Source organism: Spermophilus citellus (assembly GCF_964194105.1).
Source record: "Spermophilus citellus genome assembly, chromosome: 12".
Taxonomy (NCBI): Eukaryota; Metazoa; Chordata; class Mammalia; order Rodentia; family Sciuridae; genus Spermophilus; species Spermophilus citellus.
The window spans coordinates 131356098-131381059 of NC_138198.1; the positions used below are offsets into that span (position 1 = coordinate 131356098).

Here is a 24962-nt window from a genome sequence, read left to right on the forward strand (position 1 = left end):
AGTCTCCTGAGCTCCCACTGCTTTCCAGCGCGCAAATGTGTAGGCGGGGCCGCCCTCTCTCTCCCCGCCCACCCACCTCCAGGCCAATCGACAACTGTACGTCATCGCCCCACCCACCATCCTGCCCCCGTCGCCCCGCCCCACGGCCCGTCGCCCCGCCCCACGGCCCGTCGCCCCACGCCCGCCTCACGTCGCTCCGCTCCAACGTTGCGCCGGCCTGCGTCTTATCGTCCAGCCTCTGTGTCGGCTCGGGCGCCCGCTGTGCTGGCAGAGTCCTCCCGGACATGTGGGCTGCCGCCCGCGGTCTGTGCTGCCCCGGCGCGGGGGTGCTGTTGCGGCGGGGCTGCGGTGAGGCTGCACTCCACCGCACGCGGAGCCTGCACGGCTCTGCCGTCTCCTGTGGCAGCAAGAACTTGCTCAAGAAATTTGCTTCGAAAACCAGGTATGCGCGGTGCTGAGGCTGCGGGGGCGAGGTCCACGGCGGGTGACGGGTTCATGGGGGACGAACGTGTGCCCTCCGGGGACCGCGGGTGCTACGGGGGCTAGAAGCCTTGTGGCCTTAATTTGTTGACCAAAGTTTGTCTTGTTAACTAGTTGTTTTTTTATGTGATGCTGGGGATTGAACCCATGGCCTTGTGCATGCGAGGCAAGCACCCTACCAACTGAGCTATATTCCCAGCCCTCAATTAGTTTTCTTAATGTTAAGATGAGTACAGTCAGACATTTTTAATTTTTTTTAGATGTTGATGGACCTTTATTTTATTCATTCACTTACATGTGGTGCTAAGAATTGAACCCCATGCCTCATACATGCTAGGCAAGCGCTCTGCCACTGAGCCAAAATCCCAGCCCCCATGTAAGACATTTTTATCTTCACCCCACTTTAGTTTTTACTGTTTGGTGGGTATGTTTTTTGGTTCTGTTTATTCTTCATTTTACACAGGGTTTTATTTAATATGCCCCGTCTGACCTCAAACGTGTGATCCTCCTGTCTCAGCTTTTGGCATGGCTGGGATCACAGGCCTGCATCACTTGTTTTGTTTAGTAAACTACTTTAAAGATAGTTTTACGTTTACAGAAAAATGGCAAAGTACTATTTGAGGAGTACTGTTAGACTAGTAGTAGTGTGCCCTCTATTGGGGTTTGTTTGGTGTTTCCTCATGGTTGTGTGTGGGCTGTGGAGTTTGGAGAGGAGCCTGCAGAGGCGATTTTGTCACATCAAGGGTGTGTGTGGTCCACACAGGTGCTGATCACCTGGCTGGGTGTTTGTCAGGTGTCTACCCTGAGCAGTGACTCTTCCTCCACTTTCCATACTGTCCTTTTTGGGAAGAAGTCAGTATGTGAAGTCCCTGCTTAAGGAGGAGAGAATTGTGCTCAGAAACTATTTGGGATTCTGTGTGGGAGATGCATATCTTCTCCTCCATTTGTTAATTCACTCACATCAGTGTGGATTTGTGGATTATAATCCACTATGACTTTACTTTGCTCTCATTATTCCAACTGTGGCCGTTAGGAGCCCTCTCAGTGTCTCTGTATCATTGACACCCCCATTATGTGTGCCTATTTAGCATATCCTTACTTTCCAATGCTACAAGGTGTGCCAGGTTCGTCTTACATATCCTGTTCTTGTGGCACAATCCTAGAATCAACCCTTTCTTTGAGGACTCCTGGTCCTTGTAAAGTGGCACCATGGGTTGGGTGCCTGGTGTACATGCTCCACTGGGGTGTCTGTTGTTGGGGCCTTTCCGTTTGTGAAGTAAAAAGTATGTGCTTACGGCTCCTTTACATAGATGCTTACCCATAAACGTTTTTGTGTATAATCATCTGCTTCCAGCTCCAGCTCACCACCACATAGATCATGTAGCCCCTGAGCCTCGCTCACCTGTAACTCCCTCTTTAAAAGTGAGCAGTGGGGTTTCCCTGGCCATTATGATTGTCTAGCCTTAGCATATTGCATAGCAGTACCAGTACCATCAACCTGGCCCTCCATGGGAACCACTGGGTCAATTGGGTGTGGTGTTTATGTACATCTTGGGAGATATTTTAAGGTCCTCTTTCTCTACCCTTAGGACTGTAGGCAAATTTAAAAGTCAAAATTATGAAGTTGAATTAAAACTGTCTTCTGCCTTGCCTCCACAACAATGCTGTTCATTAACTGCCTACATTTTGGGGCCCCATGCCATTGAAGTATGAACCCTCTTAAGGTAGGTTACGCAACTCTTGTAATTTGCTGGCACTATCCAATGTGGCTTTTGCTTTCTCCTTGCAGGAAGAAGTTCTGGTATGAAGGTCCTTCCCTGGGGTTTACTGGGTGAGTGTCAAGCAGCCCCCTCGTCGTCGTGGTGGGTGAGATTTACAGTTGGCACAGCTCTTGCCTGACTGGCTGTCCAAATCTGTCCTGGAGGGTAGTATCTGTGTGTGTGGGACTGCTAGGATGGATTTAACAGTTTCAGATAAAAATTGACTATTGCTGACGTTTTCTAGAATGTCCTGTTATTTAATTATTTAGTGTTCATCAAATTTTTAGTGTATGTGAACCACAAAAGTTCATATAATAAATGGTTCAAACTAGAAAAAATACATTGTGTATATTAAAAATATATTGTGTTTACATTTTAACAGTGAGTTTTTATGGTATGCAAATTATACCTCAAAAAAATTTTTTTAAATAAAACTGGCAGCAGTTTTAATCTTGGGAACAACAGACATACTTTACCTTAGAGCTAAGGTAACCAAGGTGACTATTGTCTGTCTTACGTTGATGGCACCCTTCCCCAACCCAAGTTGGTGATGGGTGACAGGTGTAACCTGCCCTTGGGCCGTGTTCTTCTTCTTAATGGAGACTTATAGGCCTTCCAAATTGGACTTGCTCCTGAAGAGAACCTCAAAGAGGACCAGGAAGGAAGACCATGTGCGCCTGCGGGCCCTGAACGGCCTCCTCTATAAAGCGCTGACAGACTTGTTAAGCACCCCTGAAGTGAGCCAGGAGGTCTACAACCTGAATGTGGAGCTCTCCAAGGTAGAGGGCAGGCCAGAGGAGAGAAGACGGAGTTCAGCTCTCCCAGCTGATCTCTGTACCCCCGTGGCCTTGGTTTGGGGCTGCAGAGTTGTGGGGAGTGCTAGAGACAAGGGGTTCCTATGCTGGGCACAGAGGCAGCCAGGCTGCCACCCAGGGGTGGGACCCATGACCCCGCAGCACCTGCATGCTGTCTGACCCTGGAAGAAGGCCTGAGGAGGCTCTGAGGTGTGGTTAAGACACCTGCCTTTGCTTGGCATAAAGAACGGAGGGTCCTCTGATCCCTCAGAGGATGTGAGCCATGAGGAGAAGGGGCAGTTCTGTGTTTCAAGTCTGCATCTTAGGAGAGGCTGTGAGGTCGGTGCAGGGCTCCAGCTGCGGACAGTCCTGGGGAAGGGGCGTTGGCTTCCTGCCTGCCAGGAGCATTCTGTAGCAGCAGTGCTGGCCTCTGTGAGGCACGGACACTGCTCTTGGGCAGGAGGCGAGAGGGAGCTGTGGTTTTCATCCTGGGAAGGTTGTCTGAGGAAGCCTGTGAACAGAGTGTGCCTGTGGTTGGTGTCTAGGTCTCGCTGACTCCAGACTTCTCAGCCTGCCGCGTCTACTGGAAGGTGAGCCTCTCGGCGGACCAGAACAAGCGCACAGAGGCCACCCTGCAGAGGAGTGCGGCGCACATGAGGTGATGCCCCTGTTTCTTGCTTTCTGCTGGCACCCAGGTCGCCAGGCTGTTCTACTTGTAGGTTTCACTCATGAAGGAGTTCTGCTTTGAAGGAAAATTCTGGGTTAATTTTCTTGAATTTAGAGTATAGTTCACATTTTTCCATAGGACGTGATGTTGTTGACTTTCAGCTCAGTTGTGTAGGGATCCTGGAGGTGTTTTCCTGGAGGTTAAAGTATGACTTTAAAAGTCTACCAAGAATCAGCAGATAACAGGTGTAGTATTTTTCAGGAAGGTGGTGAGGTTAAGATGGTTCTTGTGACACAGGGATGTTTCCACCTCTGTCCCTGGAGGCACCTTGTCAGCACTGTGGTGATGCTCACGGTGAGACATACCGCATGCCCTGAAACATTGCAAATGAATAAGCAGGACACGCTTCAAGTGCAGTCTATGACATCCCTGTGGTTGGGCCCCCTGTCCCAGCTGTTCGAGGTAGGTGTGTGGTGGATATTGTTTCAAAGAAGAGTGAGGCAAACCTGCTACTTGAGGGTAAATAGCTGGCCGTATCCACCACAGCAATAAGCCATGCAACCTTTCAATTGAAAATCAAACTTAGAAAAATCAGCATCTACCACCGAGCTCATGGCTTCCAGGTGCTCCAGTTGGTTCTGAAAGAATGCATCAGTGTTCTGAAACTCTGGGTCACTTGCTATGCAGGTGACCAGTGTACAAGGCTACAGACTATGTAGGCAGATCTCTCTGTTGTCATGCCAGAGACTGCTGTGTGGTCAGCTGCAGAGGCCCTTGCTGGTTGGTGTCTTGGATTCCGTGCTGCTGCTGAGTTGGATGTGTGTGCCACGCCTAGCTTGGCACATGTTTGTATCTCATGACAGAGCCATGCAGAGACCATTTTTCTCCAGCATCTAGGACATGAGGGTGGAGCCATGCCAGGGATTGTCCACTGAGTGCAGGACAGGCTGCCAGGGCCCAGACCCCCAGGGCCACAGAAGATTCTGTGTTCAGATTGGTGTTCATTGGCTCTCTGATGTGTTGGAGGAATTGGTTATAGTGCATTCTGCACCCTTTTATTATAGGCAGCTCAGTACAGAAACTTTTTCATCTGGGTTTTTTTCCCTTGAGATTGTCTTGCTACCCTGTCCAGGCTAGCCTCCAAGTCCTGGGCTCCCTGCCCTGCCCCATCTACCCTGTGTGCTGGTCTAATTTTCATATTTGGGATTCCCAAATAGCTTGTGTTGAGCACCTACCCTCTCCACTAGGTGTCCAGGTGGAGCCCAGAGTCTCACATCTCTCCTCTCCTTAGACACCTGTTGATGTCCCAGCAGACCCTGAGGAATGTGCCACCAATAGTGTTCATTCAAGACAGAAAAAACGCAGCTCTGGCAGAGGTGAGGCTTATAAATAATTGCCCTTTTATGATATAAACTTATATGAATAGGATTTTAAATGTGTTAATTTTTAAATACTCAATAGATAATGTTTTAAAAACCCTGCAAAGGAGTTTTTTAAGGAAGGCCTTTAACCCCGTTTGCAGTGGCAACCACAGTGTAACCCCTTTTCTGGTTCTAAGTCTTTGCTCATCAATGGAACTCTGACCAGTGACCCAGAGTGCTGTTTCTCAGTGTATGAACTTAAGGTGGCCAGAGCTGCCCTGTGTGCTTGCCTCGCCTCTCACCACCTCCCCACCTAACCTGAGGTTGTAGAATTCACTTTTTGACCTAAGTATTTAACCACCATTTTCTTTGCTTTAGAGGAGTTTTGTTACAAAGATTGAAACTGGAGGTTAAAGTATGTCATAACTTTTTAACAGTCTACCAAGAATCAGCAGATAGCAAGTTCAGTGTTTTTCCTGGATAACTGTCATCCACTGGACAAGCAGAGAGGGTTTAGCTTCACAGAAGGATCTAGTTTGACATGTGTGTCTTTTGTTACTCATGACACAGATAACATAGGAACATGGTGCAGGTAGTGACCCTGACAGTGGAGGGTTGTCCCCACTTAGAAGCAGCAGCAGGGACAGTAGTCCTTGTAAGGCACTGGGGCAGAGAGCTCAACTGTGCAAGTGCTGAGGCCACCAGGGCAACTGGCCCTGCAGCCCCAAGCTAAACTTCTCACCTGTAGCTCCTGTAGTCTCTGGGGAGGCAGGTTCCACAGGTGCCTTCCAACACATCTCTGGAGGAGGGAAGGCACAGCTGTGCCTGAAGTGGGCCACTGCCACTGGAGGAAGGAAGTGCAGATCCCAGATGGGCCACTGGGACAGCCAGGGCAGAGTCCAGCAAGGTGCGTGGGTGATGTCCTGTGTGGGTAGCAGTCTGCCTCCTGGTTGCTGCTGCTGTGTTCCTGCTCAGGTTCCTTGCCCTGCAGAGCTCCTGCCTCTGCAGCTTGACTGCAGCCTTCCTAGCACCTGCTGTCTTGCCTTGCCAGAGGCTTTTTCTCCCCTAAAGCACACAAATTATGTGGCCACAGGGAAGCATTTTATGAAACTACAGTAGAAACTAGTAAATATTAGTTCTTCAGTCGTTGTTTAATGGGTTTCGAACATTTGTAAGTTTCACATAAGCCTCAGTTCATTGTCAGAGAGAGGTGCCATGTTAGAATAATACCAAGGCAGCTGCAAGCTCAGGCTGTCGCACAACCCCAGAGCAGAGAGATCTACAAAAGGGCAGATGAAGTCCACCCAGGAGGCCCATGGTTGGCCTTATGCCTGAGGACAGCAGGTGTTTCTGCCCCCTTCCCAGTGTGGATGGGAAGTGTGGCCTATGACTGCTTATGAGGATGGGAGGTGTGGGCCAAGGCTGCCTGTGTGGACTTTAGGCTGGGCCCACAGCTCCAGTGCTTCCTGTGTGGGGGAGGGGGAGACGAGACGGTAAAGGGGTGGGGATGGGGGAGGGGGAAGGGTGGTCGTGACCTACCACTGTGGTGCTCCTTTTCAGATTGATGGCTTGCTGGCAGTGGCCGAGTTTGGACCTCCAGATGAAGGAGACCACCCCATAGGAGATGATCCCAGGTGAGGTGTGGGGATGTGTTTCCATTCCCTGGGGCAGATTACCAGGCCCAGGATGAGTGTTTTTGTAGTGGCTGTGTGATCTGTGTCCCACTAGCCCATGTTGCCCCTTGGTACTTGGCCCTGGGGCCCAGGCATCCACAGGCGATGGTCTGCAGGCACATGGTGAGGCCCTGAGGGTCTGTGAGGCTTCGTCCACTGGGAGATGGCCGCATTGTCTTGGCTTCCTTGTTGGCTCAGTGCACTTTTAAACAGTTTTTAAATATTGTGTGCATTTTTTTTTAACTTTTATCTGATTTATTTATTTAAATTGGGGTTTTTTTAGTTATCAATGGACCTTTATTTTATTTATTTATATGTGGTGCTGAAAATTGAGCCCAATGCCTCACACATGCTGGACAAGCGCTCTACCACTGAGTCACAATACCAGCCCCCCTTATTTATTTATTTTTATGTGGTGCTGAGGATCCAACCTGTGCCTCACATGTGCTAGGCAAGTGCTCTGCCACAGAGCTTCGACCTCAGCCCTGGCTTAGTGCACTTTAACTGGGTGCATGCAGTATGCCAGGCCTTGTCATAGCTCTCAGTTGCTACCCTGCTGTGCTGTGGGTGGGGCCAGCTGGGGGAGGCTGAGGATGCAGTGATCATTACTGATGAGCCTATCATCCTTAAAGGAAGGATGCAGGAAAGTGGATTTGCATGGCTAAGTGGATTTGCATGGCTGGTGGGGGTGTAGGTACACCTCTGAGGAACAACACAGTCTGGTCACAAGCCTGGGAACAGGGGTGTTTGTGGAGGGGCTGGCCTAGATAGGAGCAGCATCTGCATTTTTGGTGCTTCAGGGACTGCAGGGCCCAGCAGTAAGTCTGGGTTGAACCAGCCTGCAGGAGCTAGTGCCACAGCTCCATGTCACCACAGCCTGCACATCCTGACCATCAGGGAGCCAGCATGGGGAAGAGGCAGGCCAGAGAGCCTCCAGGGTTTAGTGTTGACGGGTAAGAGGGTGATGTGACTGCAGTTAGGTTTTGACGTTTGGTGTGTCACTGACCTGAGTTACTGCACCTGTAGGCCCACCTGTGATTCTGTTCCACTGCCTGCTGTTCCTGCCATGCTTAATGTACTCATGATGGTACCAAGTGGCATCAGGACTATGCTGGCCACTGGTTCTGAAATCCAGAAATTCCTTCCACATCCTTGTCCAGGAGGTGCATATGTGGGCAGGTGTAGGACATGCCCCCAGTGGCATTTTATACTGATGACTGTGGTCATGGCGTGGCTTATGCTTGGTGTGAAGGTTCCTCTTCTCCTTCAGGGACCCTGATGCCCTATCACCACATGATGCCCCAGGACCTGCTTCATGCTCAAGTCTGTGTGGGATCGATCATGAGGCACTCAGCAAGCAAATAATGGAGTACAAACGGAGGAAGGAGAGAGGACTCCTGAGCCTGGCGTTGCGGGTGCAAGAGCAGGGGGCTGAGCCCACACAGCTGGTGAGGAGGAGGAGGAGGAAGACCCTGTCCTGCCAGGACAAGGACAGCTCCCCCAGGAGTTTCCTGCTGGGTGAGGATGAGGATGAGGACAAGGACTACACTCTAGGGTGTGAATGTCAGACCCATGAAGCAGAGCAGGAGTGGGGGGCAGACCCTGCGGACGAAGGGGCAGAGCAGGGCCCCAGTGGCAGAACAGGGCAGGGGCAGGGTTAGGCTTTAGGCTGCCTCACCACGCCTGTGGGATAGGAGCCAGTGGCCTGAGAGGCACATGTTCTGCTCTTCAGACGGTCCATGGAGCTGAAGCTTTGGGTGGTGGTGTCCATTTCCTGCTGTTTGGCTTGTGATAACTTTTCCATGTATCTAAACACAGTGTCCTACACAAAAGTCAGTTGTTTTCTCCAATACCGTGTGATCAAAAAAATACATGATTATCTTACCAGTGAGTCCTGTACAAATGTGAAGACAAAGAGATTATATCTCAAACACTGGTGCAGGCACAGCCAACCACAGAGCTGGATGTAGCAGTGCAAAGGCTAGGGTCAGAGCCTGCAGGTCCACCTCTGCAGACCTGCCCAGCAAGCGCTGGTGCCCAGTGCCACATCCTCTGGCTGTGCTCTATTCTCTGGCTGTGCTTTAAACTATCATTTCCACCTGCTGGTTAAAGCCATGAGCAGGAAGCATGTGTAGGTGAGTTTGGAGGGCTCTTGGTGACTCCTGCCGTACCTGAATTCCAGCCAGCCCTGAGGTGCTGACGCTTTCCATCTCAGCACCTCTGTCCACCTGGTGTTCTTTCTTTCTTTCTTTGTTATTTTTTTTTTAATATTTGTTTTTTAGTTGTAGTTGGACACAATACCTTTATTTTGTTTGTTTATTTTTATGTGGTGCTGAGGATCAAACCCAGGGCCTCACAAGTGCTAGGTGAGCGCTCTACTGCCGAGCCACAGCCCCAGCCACCAGCTGATGCTCTTTCTATAACCTGAGTGTCCAGCAGGCCTGGTCTTTGCCTTCCAGGGAACCTGTGACTCTGGACAAGTTTCCAGACAGCTTATCTGTTGTGCTTAATTTCTTTCATCAGATGTAAGGTGAAGACTTGTTTTACTCTTTGTCAAAAGAGAAAACACATGTGTTCCACCTTGTAAATTATGTTTTGGTTCATTTTGAACAGCAAAATCACCAGCAGAAGATGCAAAAATGTGCTGAACGCGGTGCTTAGATTGTTGAAAATATGCTTTTTTTTGCAATATGAGCTAAAATGAGAATGCAGAGTTACCTTGCTGAGCCTCAGCTAGGAACACGTGTTGAACTGGCCCAAGTTGTTTGTGTGTGTGTTTCCTCCCCTGAATGAAGGAATGCATCACAGTGACAACCTGCAGCTCCCCACAGTAACTAGTAACAGTCATCAGTTACTAGTCATAACCAGTAGCAGCCAGCAGCTACCATTAGGAACTGCCTGTGACACTGGCAGATAGGAATTGAACCTGGTGTTCTCTAGTCTCAGCCCCTGAGGATTATCTCCTGCCCCGGTGATGCTCTTACCCTGTGCCCTTGCCCTCTCCCTGCTCTGAAACCTGTCCCTGCATCCTTAAGCTGACAGGACTCTGTTTGAGGGTATAGCCCCTTATCTTGTGGACAGCCCCTCAACTTGGTCTTCCTGATACTTCTCAGGTCAGAGTCAGGCTGCACTTGTGTCTTCTCATGCTCTTCCTCCCTGCTCCTTTTTTAGTTGCTCTCCTTATATCAAATAAGACATTTAGCATTTGTTTTTTAGGGATTGGCTAGCTTCACTTAGCATAATCTGCTCTAATGCCATCCATTTCCCTGCAAATTCCACAATTTTGCAGGACGATCTCATTTTGAAGTCTTTAAATACACCCATGAGGATCATATTTCCAAATGAAGTCAGTTCGAACACTGTATGGCTATACGTGGAGGTGAGCCACCGTACCAGGCATGAAATGTTATCTCATTGTTTCTTTAACGTCTTTCTTTCTTGTCCTTTCCACTATACATGTGGTAAATTTTGGTGTAAATAATTTTGCTGGCACGGTAGCCACACCTGTAACCCCAGCACTAGGGAGACTAAGGCAGGAGGATTACAAGTTCCAAGACAGCCTGAGCAACTTAGTGAGACCCTGTCTTAAAATAAAAAGGCCTGAGAGTGTAGCTCAGAAGTACAGCACCCAGTTCAATCACCAGTACCTCCACCAATTTGCTGTTTCCTTCATCTCTGATCAAATCTATTGTTTAGCACTTTTAGTAAATTTTTCACTTCAATTGTTGATCATTTGGCTGCAGTTTTTTTTTTAATATTTATTTTTTAGGTGTAGATGGACACAACAAAATACCTTTGTTTTTATGTGGTGTTGAGGATCGAACCCAGGCCCCGCCTGTGCTAGGCGAGCGCAATACCACTGAGCGATAATCCCAGCCCAAGGCTGCAGTTTTTTTAAAAAATATTTTTTATTTGTTGATGGATCTTTTATTTTATTTATTTATTTATATGCGGTGCTGAGGACCAAACCCAGGGCCTCATGCATCCAAGGCAAGCACTCTACCAACTGAACTGTATCCCTAGCCCCCAACAGAGCTTTTTATCTAAAGGGTATATGTTATTCCTCATACTGCATAATAAAAAGTAGGAAAACAAAATAACGTGCAAGACTTCATTTTTAAAAGACGGGCAATCAGGGCTGGGGATGTGGCTCAGGTGGTAGCGTGCTCGCCTGGCATGCGTGCGGCCCGGGTTCGATCCTCAGCACCACATACCAACAAAGATGTTGTGTCCGCCGAGAACTAAGAAATAAATATTTTTAAAAAAATTCTCTCTCTCTCTCTCTCTCTCTCTCTCCCCCCCCCCCCGTCTCTCCTCTCTCTCTCTCTCTCTCTTAAAAAAAAAAAAAGACGGGCAATCTTTAGTATGTATTAATAGTGCCTGTTTCAACTAAATCACACAAAAGAATTTACAAGATGCACAGTTTGGCACTTTTTTTTTTTAATGAAATTTTTAATGGCAGTGTTAGGTTCACAGCAGAATTGAGAGGAAGATAGAGATCTCCCGTAGATCCCCTGTTATTCCCCACTATTTTATGTCCTGCATCACAATCCATGAGCCCAAATTGACAAGTTAGTATCCCCAAAGTCCATAGTACATTAGATTTCACTGTGTTTTCTAGAATATTAAAACTGTAGTTTTAGAACTACACATACCAAGAAATGGATCACTTAGCTAATAATTATTAGAAAATTTGTGTCATGCCCCTATATTCCCAGTGATTCTGAGAGGCTGAGGCAGGAGAGTTGTTGCAAATTCAGGGCAGCCAGGGCAATTTAGCAAGATACTGTCTCAAAAATAAAAGAGGCTAGGGATGTAGCTCAGTTTTAGAGCATCTCTGGGTTCAATTTCCCCATACCAAAAAAAAAGAAAGAACAATTTAGATTCAGAGAAAATTAATCCCACTTAATTTACAGATGCATTGTGTCTTGGTACAATTATGATAACTCTTCAGAGATTCATAAATCTCTGGTAAGAAAGGCCCAGAGCAGGGGAGGGCGTAGGGAGAATGAAGGAACTTTGGGCGAAGGGGAGGGGGAATGAGGGCAGGAAAGATGGTGGAATGAGATGAACATCATTACCCCAGGTACATGTATGACTGCACATGTGGTGCAACTCTACATCGTGTACAAACAGAGAAATGAAAAGTTGTGTTGCATTTGTGTTCAATGAATTGAAATGCATGCTGCTATCATGTATAACTGATTAGAACCAAAAAAAAAAAAAAAAAAAATGCCCAGAACAGCCAGATGATGCACACTAACCAGGGGCTCAAGAGGCTGAGGCAGGAGGATTGGGAGTTCAAAGACAGCCTCAGCAACTTAGAGAGGCCCTAGATAACTAAGTGAGACCCTGTCTCTAAATAAAATACAAAAAAGGGTTGGGAATGTGGCTTAGTGGGTAAGTGTCCCTGGATTCACTCCCCAGTGCCGAAAAAGGGGGTCCAGAAATGCGAGGAAGACTGAAGAATGTCCCTAGCAATCTGCTTTGATTTTTTTTTTTCTGGCTTTCCGGGTTCAGAACCATCAGATTTCGAATTGGGCATTTGAATTGACCATTTGGGAAAAGACACCTGTTACGAATGGATCTGGAGTGCCTTCCAAAGACAAGTGTTGACGGCTTGGTCCCCAACACAGCAGTGTCCAGAGGTGGAGCTCTTGGATGTGATTGTAACATGGGGGCTCTAAATTCATAAAGTGGGTTAATCCATTTCATGGATTATAATTGGAATGGGGGCTAGGGTTGTGACTCAGAGGTAGAGCGCTTGCCTACCATGAGTGAGGCACTGGGTTCAATCCTCAGCACCACCTACAGATGAAATAAAGGTATTGTATCCACCTACAACTAAAAAAGTATACATATTTTTGAAAAAATAATTGGAATGGACTGTGGAAGGAGATGGAACCTGTAGGCAGGTGGGGACAGTAGTGGAAGAAGCAGGTTGCTGGAGTGTGCTCTTGGAAAGGATCTCTCCTCCCGTCTCCCCCTTCCCAGCCGCCGGTTTCCGAAGCAGCTTTCCTCCTCCACTGCCCTTCAGGGTCATGTTCTGCCTCACCACAGGCCTAGAGCAGTCTACCGTGGATTCTTTTCCTTCTTCAAGTTGTATATATCTGGTATTTGGGCATAATGAGGAAAGGCTGAGAAACACAAGGCCTCTTCCTTTTGCTGTTCCCTCCCAATACAACCCTGGTTTCCTGCTGGTCATTGTTCTCCAGAACACTGGAGAACAGTCATGCAAAATGTGCAGGTCCCAAGAGACCAAAGGCTGGAAACCTGGAGCTCTGAGGGTCAGAGAAAGGCGTCCCAGCTCCAAGGGTGCTGTGCATGGCAGGGGGAGACTTGCCTTCTCCTTTTTGTAATTGGGTGGACCCAGCACAGCTTTCCTCTCAGCCAACCTCTGGAGACACCTCACAGACACACCCAGAAGTAGGCTCTACCAGCCTCCAGGTATTCCCCAACCTAGTCAAACCCAGGCCCACAAAGAACCAAAGTCATCCCAGTTCCCAAAGTCAAAAATCTGCCAGCCATCCAAAGACGGTCAGACCTGACAGTTTTGAGCACATGTCTATGGGACTTCAGGTGCCATCCTGTTCCCCGACACTCAGGAAAGAGAACACCATCTGCCATATTGCTTTATTTTAAATAAGAAACTAATGTGTTTGCACAACCTTAGTTCCGTTCAGCTTTATGAGCTGTGGAAGTTTTTATACTTAGAGCCAGCCTCGAGTACGGTGTAGTTGGTGGTGCAGGTCCTGATGCAACTCAGAATGAGGGGCAGGACATTTTGGTATGGTCCCCTGGCTGCCCACTGTCTGCCAGATCTGAAGAGACTTATTCCTGCCCTGGCCATTCATTGCTGAGAGGAAGTATCTTAGTGGCTTTTGAGATCTCAGGAGATGCCCACCTGGGTCCTCGCCTGAGCACCAAGCTCCAGCTCCAGATGCCTATGGGAGCCAGGCTGGCGCCTGCCGAAGTCCAACCCTAGCAAGGGGAGTGAGCGTCCAGGGGATCCTGAAGGAGGAGTGGCATCGGTGAAAGAAGAAGAGGAGTCAAGATGACAGGTTGCAAGTTACGAGCAACCTCCAGAAGACATCTCTCTGCCCCTGGGACCTTTATTTTTATACCTTTTTTACAGGTGTTTTTTTTAGGTAGTTAATGGATAGCTTCAAAGCCCGAAACTTTTTTTATTTACATAATTTTCAAGAATTACAATCTTTTCTGACATACATTGATTACCTAAGATATTGAGTACATTGTTCAAAATATTTTTCTGTAACTTTAGTCAATCATAATTAAGCTTTTACGTTTTCTCCTCAATCACTAGGTGCTAGGCGACACAACTAGACTACATGACTCTTGACCTATTATTCACTTCTAACTTAAAAGCGTACCTATAATTATTTCATTAACCTTTAATTTTAAAGCATACTTATGATTATTGGTAAGTTATTAAAAAGCCTACTACTCTGAAGTGCCTCTAAAATATGTTAATTTTACATTTTTCTATTTTAATTTCCAAGGTAATTTCATTTTTTCATATGACCCATTCAACTGCTTTCTTAAAGAACTTCCTTGATCCTTGGTCAAATCACACCAATTCTTATGTCTTTGTAATCTTTAACTAAAGGGCAGGCTTTACACCTCAACTCATTTGTCATTTATATTAACTGTTTTTCCATTTTCATCATAAGTTTCTGCATAAAGCAAAGGAGGGTCTATTGGTTGGGGAATGTATTTTAATTAGCCTCTTGTCTTAGAGGGAATACCATAAGCTACATATGGTGATCCTTGTATTGTTGGCACAGCAATTGTTTTTCTGTAGTTAGGCAATTATACAGGTTATGGCTTTAGGATAGGATTGGGGGGCTAGTGTAAATTGTTAACCAGGGGATAAGTATTTCTTGTTTAAGCTTGAAGAATAACACCATTGTTTGTATCCTGAGAGATATTGAAACACACCTCATAGCATCTCTCAACTGTATCCTTAGTCTCCTTCTGGGAATTTTCCTGCAATCTTAGGCAATGGGTACTTTTATTATTGATTGACGTATGCCCTGTTATCCATATCATGAGTATCATAAACAAAACACTTAACATTCTTAATGGTTCCAGTTTCCAGATGGTGCTGCCCTGCCGCAGCATCCCCCACACTGTGATCCTGTCAGACAGCGGGGGCAGGAATGCCTTCACCAGGCGCCCACTCTCTGAGCACCCGAGGGGCAGCCTGGAGTGGTTCCACTCCGAATGCGTGTGGCCTCTGGACCAGCTGCAGCTGCTCAGGCTGGGCCTGGAAGGCCTCGCTCAGAGCCCCAACCTGCAAGTAAGCCCGCATGGGCACCCATCCTGACACCTACCATGTCCCGCACCTGTGTGAGCCTCAGGCCCGCGCGCAGGTGGAAATGGGCCAGGGTAAGGGTCGACTGTGCAGCAGCTGGAAGTGTTTTCTCTTAGGATCTTGGAAAAAGCGAGGCTTCTGGGTTGCTGTGGGTACTGGGCGACATCTGGCCCGTGGAGGGCTGAGGACCGGGGTGGGGAACGTAGGCTTTCCTACCCCAGCTGCGAGGCCGAAGGGAGACCAACCTTTGCAGAACCAGCAGAGACCCAGCAGGGCTGCAGGGCGTGGAAGCTCAGTCCGGGACTCAGCCTGGTGGCCTGGGCGCTGGTCTAGGGCTCTGGGACCCAACCCTCGTGCGGACCCGGGCACCAGAGGGGGGGTGAGAAGCGGTTGAGAGGTGTGGCTCCAACCCTTCCCAGGACCACTTTCAGCTGGGTGCGTGCGGAGAGAGGTTCGCCCAGGTGAGGAGCTACCCCGAGGACAGCAGGTCTGGGCTTGGTCAGGACGCAGTGACCTTTCCCGTGTGATTGCCGGGCCCTGCCCGCGACGTGCCCAGCCCCCACCGGTACTCCATGTAGACAATCTGGCTCCGGCTCCTCCTAGGGGCAACCTTAAAAGGCGAGCGGTGCTCTCCTGGCAGGTCCGCAGCCCCACACCCAGGCTGCAAGCTCCTGGAACCCAGCTATCACATTCCGCAGAGGCGCTGACCTGACCCTCTGGTACTGGGGAAAGAACTTAGAAAGCTAAGCCTTTTCCATATCCGGCCCTTTCCATCTCTTCAAATGGCCATTCACTGGGGTGAGAGGGTACTGGAAGGATTTTCAGTCCTGAACAGTGCGTTAAGAGATGGGTGCTTGGGGGCTGGGGGATGTGGCTCAGTGGTAGAGTGTAGGCCCTGGGTTCGATCCTCAGCACTACATAAAAATAAATAAATAGAACAAAGGTATTGTGTCCAAGTACAACTAAAAAACAAACATTAAAAAGAGAGAGGGGCTGGGATTGTGGCTCAGCTGTAGAGCGCTCCCTTAGCACAGGCGGGACCCAGGTTCGATCCTCAGCACCACATAAAAATAAAGGCATTGTGTTGTGTCCTTCTACACCAAAAAATAAATATTTAAAAAAGTAAGAGAGACAGAGAGAAGGGCACTTGCCCCTTCCTTTGTGGAACCTTTTTTCACGGTGGGACTTAAGAGTAAGGGGATAATTCTGTAAACTGAACCCACTGTGCTGACACATACTTTATTTTTAAATTTTTATTTATTTATTGGTATGTGGTGCTGAGAATCGAACCCAGTGCCTCACACATGCTAGGCAAGTGCTTTACCACTGAGCCACAATCCCTGCCCCACATACTTTATTTTAAAAGCAGTTTACCTGCAGCCCTGCCTGACTTAAGTTGGTAGGATACATTACATTTCTCAGTAAATAACCTCTTATCTGCAGGAGAAATTCAGGCTGATAAGAACAAAAGTTACCCTGAAAGCTTGGGTGTGCTTTTTTGACACTTACATACATAGACCAGATCCCAGGACTCAGGGAAATAAGGATAATTACCCCTAGCCATAAAATCTGTTAGAACCAGTTCCAATTAGAACCCATTAGCACTGGTCAAAGTGACCCAGAATTGCTTTGGATTTTTTAAATATATATTTTTAGTTGTAGATGGAACAGTACCTTTATTTTGTTTAGTTTTATGTGGTGCTGCAGATGGAACTCAGGGTCTCACACATGCTCGGCAAGCACTCTACCACTGAACTACAACCTGAGCCCATTGCTTTGGATTTTTACCATGCCCAGTGGGGACTTGGAAATCTGATATAATTTCCTGTCAGTCACATGTCAAGAGGTGGATCTGGGCAGGTTCTCTGGCAATATTCCTGGGCCCCCAATAGAATCTGAAGGCAGAAGGGGCACCCTATTGTCCTCCTCTCTGAGGACCCTCTCTTTTCCTATTCCTTTCCTCTTTCCTATTCCTTCTAATAAGTTATGTTGTTCCTTTACTAAGTCTTCTGACTTGCCTGGAATCCTCTCAAGCAAAAACACAAGAATCCCCTGGGGTGGGGGGACATCACTGTATTGCAGGCTCTGTGGGCAGGTCTCTTCTGCAAAAATAGCATTTGCCAAAACCACCCAGCCTGTACCCAGGTTTCCATCAGGAACACAGGAAAGAACTTTCCCTAATCCACAAAATCTTCGGTGCTCCTGGGTGTTCTGCCAACTAGCATCCTGCTTCTGTATTCCAAGGAAATTAATTTTAACCTCAGGCCCCTGTCCCTCCCCACACACAAAGTGTAGGTGTGTGACTCAGGGATTGTCCCCATGAAGGAACATGTCCCTGTGAGAGAATATGAGCAGAGTACTCTTCCAAACAAAACAAATAAATGTGTCTTGGGGCTCCAGATACCTAAGGGCTCAAGCAGGAATGGATTAGGGTTTTCTAGGATTTTAGGAACCTTAGATGCAGCCTAGTAGGGAGGGGAGAAATGAAACCACAGCTGACCTGTCTCTTCCAGCTCCCTGCTAAGGGATATTTTCAGTTTTCTTCACCTCTCAGTGTCTGGGAGAATGAGATAGTAGGAGACCAGCTGGGTTCCTGGTCTGAACACAAGTCTTCCAGTCTGCCTCAGCAATCCCTCGGAGAGAAGGTGGTTGACTGAGATGTACAGTTCAGTCCTGTCCATCTCTTATTGCCACTTCCGTGGAGGCTGGGACCACACTGCCTGTGACTGCAGCTCTCTTCTTCCTATTCATCAGCACATCGTTGATGTGTGTCTGCCATAAGAAAGATACTTACAGAATACATCAACACAAACTTTCTAAACTCTACCATTCATTTTTTAGTTTGGGCAAATTATAGGCATTTCTAAGGAGAGGAGGGAATAGTGATTAAGACTAGTGAATGATCAGCAATCAGACGTGATGGGTCCCACCAACAGGTCTTGTTCAAATTCTGGAACCTCACCCAGAGGCTAACCCACAGACATGCTGTGAGCACTATCATGGCCTATATATCAAGTGTAAAAGGCCTTGAGGCTCACCTTTGAGAACACCTCCAGCCAAATCTCTTGTCCCATTTGTTACGAAAATGGAAGGTGGGGGTTGTTAGTGCAAAAGGACCTGGCTGGATGCAAATCTTAAACATCAGCTCAGCACAGTTTTTATTTGGGAATGGAGTGATGCCTCTGATGGACCCATTTTCCTGGTGGAAATGGCCACTGGCCAAAGGGAGGCAGTAAAAGGCTTCTTATATGTTATACTAGCAGATGAACATGTCAGTTTGGGTTATCTTTACTGGGCCAGATGGAAGGTGTGGGGTCAATGATCAGTAGCTGGGATTTCTCTTTACTGGGCCAGATGGACAGTGTGGGATCAGTTTTAGGGTGGGATCAATGCCTTGGCCTCTTCCCAGAAACTGTCATTTCAGACTTAATGGATATCTCCTCCTCAAGGGCTTGTCTTGTCAATGGAAAAGAGAGTGTCTCATTCCTTCTCCCCAGGCAGTATTATTTTGAGTTTGTCTTTTTCCATATCCAACAGGGGTGAACCCAGATGGAGCATGAGAAGGTGCTGTCTTCAATGCCTGGGTAACAGATTCTGCTCCGTGCTCTGCCCAGAACCATTTATAAGCTCTCAAGCTGGCTCACCAAAATGGAGTTTTCTGCTATCAGGCTCCCTTTGGCATGGCGGGAGTTCTTGCTCTTCTCGCTTAATTAAGTCCTGTTTCATTTACTCTTCCCTTCCATGATTGCCTGTAGCTTTTATTCAAAATTTGTGAAACAAGAATCCAGAAGGAAACTGGAGAAGTGGGGGAATCTGGTCTCATCGCCAGACTTGGTTTCAATAGGATTCCTCCCTACTGGACATTACTGGCCTGTGAACACAGCATGAGGCCTCTAATGAAGTAAAGCCCGTGGATGTGCTTATTAGCCTCCCCTAAATGGTAATCATAGTTAACTTGACTTCTTCAATTCAACACCTCAGACATTAGGTAAACACCTGTTGCAGATAGAGAAAAGAGGTAAGGAGAGCAGATGTGCACATGGCCCTCCTGCCACTGACTGGTTCAGCTCCTTGGGCTCTTGGTGTCCAGTGCACAGATGTGATTCTTTCAAGTCTTGCTTTGTCTGAGAGACTTGTTAGTAAAGTGTTCTTGTTACTGAAAGCTCTGTCCCTGTCCCTTAGGCCAATTCAATAACGAAGACATGGTTTTGAGAAAAAGGAAAAAGAAGGTTTGTCACAGAGAGGAGCTGTCTCTGGACAAGGGTCCCAGGAGTTCCCAGAGAAGAGGAGAACTCGACTCAGGACCAGCCGGTTCTTGGCATGGTGATGTAGGAGAGTTTCAGTATGAGCAACAAAAAGGCACAGGCAGCTTTAGTTAGAAAGGCAGACACACATTCAAGGGCGAACGCAGGCTGTCTTCAGAGTGAGAGCCCACCTTGGGCTGAGAGTCCTGTATTTACAGAATGGCTGTAGGTGGATCCAGGGTGAAGCTGCACAATTTCATGCCAGTTTTCCTGGGCTTGCATATTTCCTTCATTTTACAAGGACATTTTACAAGGCATGTTTATAACTGTGTTTCTGCCTCTTAATGGCTTGAGGAGGGTTCCCTTAAGATTCCATATTTATCTCTCCTAAATTGCTGTCTCAGTGGATCTTTTAGCAGGTTTGGGTGAAACTGTGGAGTCAGCTCTCCTTCCAGGACCTTATATGCCTCCCCTATCTTGTATCTTTATCCTAAAAAGCACATCTGACTGAGCATGGTGGCACACACCTGTAATCCCAATGGCTCAGAAGACTGAGACAGGAGGATCCTGAGTTCAAAGCTAGCCTTAGCAACGGCGAGGCACTTAGCAACCAAGTGAGACCCTGTCTTTAATAAAATACAAAATAGGACTGGGGATATGGCTCGTGGTTGAGTGCCCCTGAGTTCAATCCCCAGTACGAAAAACAAAACAAAAACAAACAAACAAAACCCCACATCTGACCAGACCACTGGCACAGCCCCTGGGAACTGTGCATGGCTTACTCCCAGCCCCTCCCGTGCAGGACACTGCCCAGACTGAGCTGCTCACTTGCAGCCCTGTTCTGGCTCTGTCCAGGGAGCTCTGGTCACTTGCTTCCCTCTTTTCTCTCCTGCTTGCAGAGATCCCTGGAGTAGGCTCCTGGCACATCCACAAATAAGCTTTTCTGCACAACTCTGGGAACCTGTAGCCACTCCCTGCAGCCTGGGGCTCAGGGAGGACTTACAGCAGCACAGGGAACACGAGGCCATGGAGGCGGGCGGGAGGTGCCCCTTAACTCCCCAGAGAAGCAGCATGGACATTTCCCCCAGCTGGTGGCTGGAACAGGGTGCCCTTTAAGGATGCCCTCAAGGTAACATGCTCACCAGATCCCACAGTTGTGGGACATTGGGATGGAGGTGGGGCTGGGAGGCCAGCAAGAAGATGTGAATTTCAATTCTACAACCACCTGCTATGGACAGGCTGAATTGTATAATAAATAAAATCTTTTTGCCATTCTAAGATGGGAAAAGATCACTATTACTTTTGCTGTCTAAAGTCTTGAAATGCCTTTGCCTTGCTATCCTGATCATGGCTTTGCCAGTCCAGTCAGGCAGGGGCCTCTCTGATCACTCTCTGAGCAGGACTGGAAACTAACTGATGTACAGGAACACACCTGGCTGAAGCCTGGGGACACACAGAGGAAGCAAGAGACAAAGGACTGCTGCCGCTCCAGGTGGGCCTTGTGAGCCATGTTCCAGGGCCCCGTGGCCCCATTTTGGGGGCTGTGAGGGCAGGGAAGAGGACCACTATGGCTAGCAGGGCTCTCAGACCCACTCTTAGGCCAGAGCCCAGGTATGACCAGATTTGGCACCCTCACCTGTGAATCTGCATTAGAGCCCACCTGGGAAGCTGTGTGTGCAGGGCCCAGCAGGTCTGTGTGAAGGACTAGGCCTCAGCCTAGCCCTAGGGGCCACAGTCTTGGGTGGCAGCCTCGGTGACAGCAGGGGAAAATTCCTGGAGAAGGTCGTGTCTTGGCCAAGTGAAAAGGTTGTGTTTAGAAAACAGGCTCATGGACATTTCCCAAGGTCCTCCTGTGTGCGGTCAGTACAGACTTGAGTGTGGCATGCTCACCCAGGACACCTTGCCTTTGCACATCCAGAGTGTCCCCACCCTCTGCTGACTTCACAGTGTTTTTTATGGATGTGTAACTTCAGTCCTCAACTGGTGGAGAAAAAGTTGGCTACCTGTGCCCTGAAGTCTTCTCCTTCCTTTCTGACCTATGGTAGACAGTCCCCCTGCTGAGAGTAGGCCTTGAAACCTGTAGTGCAGAGTCCTCCCTCCTTCAGTGTTTGTTTCACAGGCTTTGGAGCTTCAGAGTCTAGTGCTTGCATGTTTTCCCTTATCACGTCTGCTGAATGAGTGTCAACGTGCTGTCGTTTTTCTCTCCTAACACTTTCCACTTAGATCTAATGTATAATGTTACTGTAACCATGCTGGCTCTTTTGGCTGCTATTTGATGGATTATCTTTTTCCATCATTTCACTTTCAACCTATTTGTGTTTTGGGTCTAAAGTGAGTAGCATATAGCTTGATCAAATTTTTAAAATCATCCAATCAGTCTTTATCCTTTAATTGATGAATTTGTTACATTCATATTTAATGTGATTACTAGTAAATAAGAACTTCTGCCATTTTGCTTTTGTTTTCTATATTTCCTTTGGTTTTGTTCCTTAATTTCCCCAATATTGCCTCCTTTTGGATTTGACAGGTTTTGGTTTCCTTTTCATATCCCTTTCTGTATATTTTATTTTCCTAATGGTTACTATGGGGACTAAAGTTAAATCCTAAATTTATATCAACCTAGTTTGAATTGATACAAACTTGGCTTCAACAGCATTCATTAAATCTGTTCCTTTATATTGTTGCAACTAATTTAATCTTTATAAGTGTGTCCCCAATTTTCACAGATTTATAATTACTGTTTTCTGCATCTACTTCTTAAATCACACACATCACTTATAACCCAACAGCATAACAAAGTAACACTAGCTTTTTAACCTTTACTGGAGATCTTTATTTCTTCGTATTGCTCTGATTTATTACACAGGTTCCTCTCATTTTACCCTGGATTCTCTTTAGCATTTCTTGTAGCCAATTTCTCCTGGTGATGAATTCCTTTATCCTTTGTTTATCTGGCAATGTTATAACTTCTCTTTTATTCTTACATGACAGGGTTTTTTTTTTTCCTTGCAATAATTTAAACATACCATTCTATTGCCTCTGACCTTCATGGTTTCTGACAAAGAAAAGGCTCTTAATCTTGTTGAGGATTGCGCGTATGTTGCAAGTTGCTTCTCTCTCTCTCACTGTTTTCAGCCTTCACTTTGGCTTTTTTGCATGTGTATGTAGTGCTGGGGTTAACCCAGAGCCACGTTCATGCTAGGTGAGAGCTCCACCACCGAGTTACATTCTCAGTCCTGTTTTATTTCAAGACAGGGTCTCCCAAAGTTGTTCAGGCTGGCCTTTACTTGTGATCTTCCTGCCTCAGGCTCCCAAGCAGCTGTGATTACAGATGTGTACCAACATGTCCAGCTTATTATTGGCTTTTGAAAGTTGGCTATAATGTATCTCATTGTGGGTTCTGAGTTTATCCTGATCAGAGTTTTTTTGAGTTTCTTTTATGTATAGATTCATGGGTTTTTTTTTTTTTTTGCATTTGTGAAGTTTTGGGTCATTATTTCTTCAAATACTTTCTCCTGCCTTTCTTTCTTCTTCTTCATAGTGTACACTGATGGTGTCATGTAAGTTCCTTAGACTCTGTTTATTTTTTTATGTATATTTTTTTAGATGTAGTTGGACCCAATACCTTTATTTTATTTATTTTTATGTGGTGCTAAGGATTGAACTCACCACCTCGCACGCGCTAGACAAACACTCTACTCTGAGCCACAACCCCAGCCCCATCTGTTTATTTTTATTTAGTTTTTTTTTTTTTAATTTCTGCTCTTCAGGCTGGGTCATTTCAATTGTGATGTAGTCAAATGTGTGGATCATTTTGTTTGTCTGCTCTAATCTGATGTTGGGCCTCTTAGTGAATATTTCATTTAGCTGTTGTAGGTTTCATCTTCAGAGTGCTTTTTAAAATCTCATTCCATTTAAAGTCTCTGTCTCTGTATCAATAGTCTTTTCAGTTCATTAATAATTCTCTTAGTTGCCATGGTTTCCTTCTGCACATTTAATACAAGTATTTTACAGTCTTGGTCTAATAAATTAGTCCAATGTCTTGGTTTTCTCAGAAATGTTTATTGTTAATTTATTATTTTCTTCTCTAAACGGACAATAATTTTCTGTTTCTTTATGTACTTTGTTAATTCTTATTAAGAAGTGGAAAATTTGGATGTTGTAATGTGGTAGCTCTGAGAATAATATGTACCCTTTCCCAGGGATTGGTGGAGTTGCTGGTCAAGAGGTATAGTTGATGGAGTTTCTTGTTGGTGGTCACATATCCAAGGACGGATCACATGGCAAGTTATAAAACAGTCTTCGGTGAGTGTTAAAAAATTGAAATCATATAAAATATTTCTTCCGATCACAATAGAATGAAACTAGAAGTGAATAAAACAAGAAAACAGGAAATTCATAAACAAATGGAAGTTAAACAACACACTTTTAAAGAAAACAGTGGTTCCAGAAGAAATCACTAAGCAACCTTGAATATATTTTGGAATAACTGAAGACAAAACTACAGCATGCCAAAACTTATGGGACATAGTGAAGGTAGTACTTGGAAGGAAACTTATATGGATAAGTGCTATATTAAAAAAAGAAGGAAGCTGTCATGAACAACTTAATTTTACATCTTATAAACCAGAAAGAAAAGAGCAAACTAATCCCCAGGCCAAAAGAAGCAAGGAGGTAATAAAGATTAAGAAAAAATAAGGGGTTAGGAAAGGTAGCAGAATACAACAGACACTAATATGGCATTATGTAAAAATGTGAATATGTAACAGATGTGATTCTGCAATCTATATTTGGGGTGAAAATGGGAGTTCAAAACACAATTTGAGTCTAATGTATGAAAGATGATATATCATGAGCTATGTAATGCTTTAAATAATCAATAAAAAATTAAAAAAAAAAAAGAAAAAAAAGAAAAAATAAATGGAATTGAGGGTAGGAAAACAATAGAATCCACAAAAACAAAATTGAGTTTTTTTTTTTTTTTTTTTTTTTAGAGAGAGAGGAGAGAGAGAGAGAGAGAGAATTTTTTAATATTTATTTTTTAGTTATCGGCAGACACAACATCTTTGTTGGTATGTGGTGCTGAGGATTGAACCCGGGCCGCACGCATCCCAGGCGAGCGCGCTACCGCTTGAGCCACATCCCCAGCCCAAAATTGAGTTTTTTGAAAAGATCAACACAATTGACAAGTCTTTACCTAGACCAACTAAGAAAAAAGAAAAGGAGGTGCACAAACTGAAATAAGAAATCAAAGAAGGGACACTACTACTGACCTGACAGAAGTCAAAAACATTTGAGGAGACTGTTATGAACAGTTGTATTCCAACACATTAGATGATTTAGAAATTCACAACTCTGGGAAACACACAAATTATCAATACTGATTTGAGAAAAAATCTCAATAGAATCCACAGCAAGTAGAGATTGAATCACTTATCAAAAACTTCCCCCAGAAGAAAAGCCCAGAACCAGATGGCTTCTCTGATGAAGTCTATAAAACAGTTTGAGAAGACACAGCATGAATCTCACCAAACTATTCCAACAACACCAGAGGGAGCCCTTGCTAATGCATTCTATGAGGCCAGCACCACCTGAGGAACAGCGTCACCACAGAGAAAGCCACAGACCCACACCACCCACCAAGTGGA

General features: G+C 46.3%; 2 protein-coding genes across 26 annotated transcripts in view; both read left to right on the plus strand.

Moving 5' to 3' along the window:
- The window catches only part of LOC308631694 (glyoxylate/hydroxypyruvate reductase B-like), a 218494-nt gene that overhangs the window by 18632 nt on the left and 174900 nt on the right, over positions 1–24962 (plus strand). The gene's annotated exons all lie outside the window — the stretch shown is intronic.
- Positions 162–20210, plus strand: RBFA (ribosome binding factor A). Of its 2 annotated transcripts, XM_081263464.1 has the most exons (8): positions 162–442; positions 2270–2311; positions 2851–3019; positions 3580–3692; positions 4993–5077; positions 6623–6696; positions 8006–8253; positions 19253–20210. In XM_081263464.1, the coding sequence occupies exons 1-8, from the start codon at positions 285–287 to the stop codon at positions 19447–19449; spliced, it is 1086 nt and encodes a 361-aa protein (XP_081119590.1). In that variant the 5' UTR covers positions 162–284; the 3' UTR covers positions 19450–20210. The 2 variants fall into 2 exon arrangements, with proteins under 2 accessions (XP_081119590.1, XP_081119591.1); XM_081263465.1 differs by lacking the exon at positions 19253–20210 and having other exon boundaries at positions 165–442; positions 8006–9869.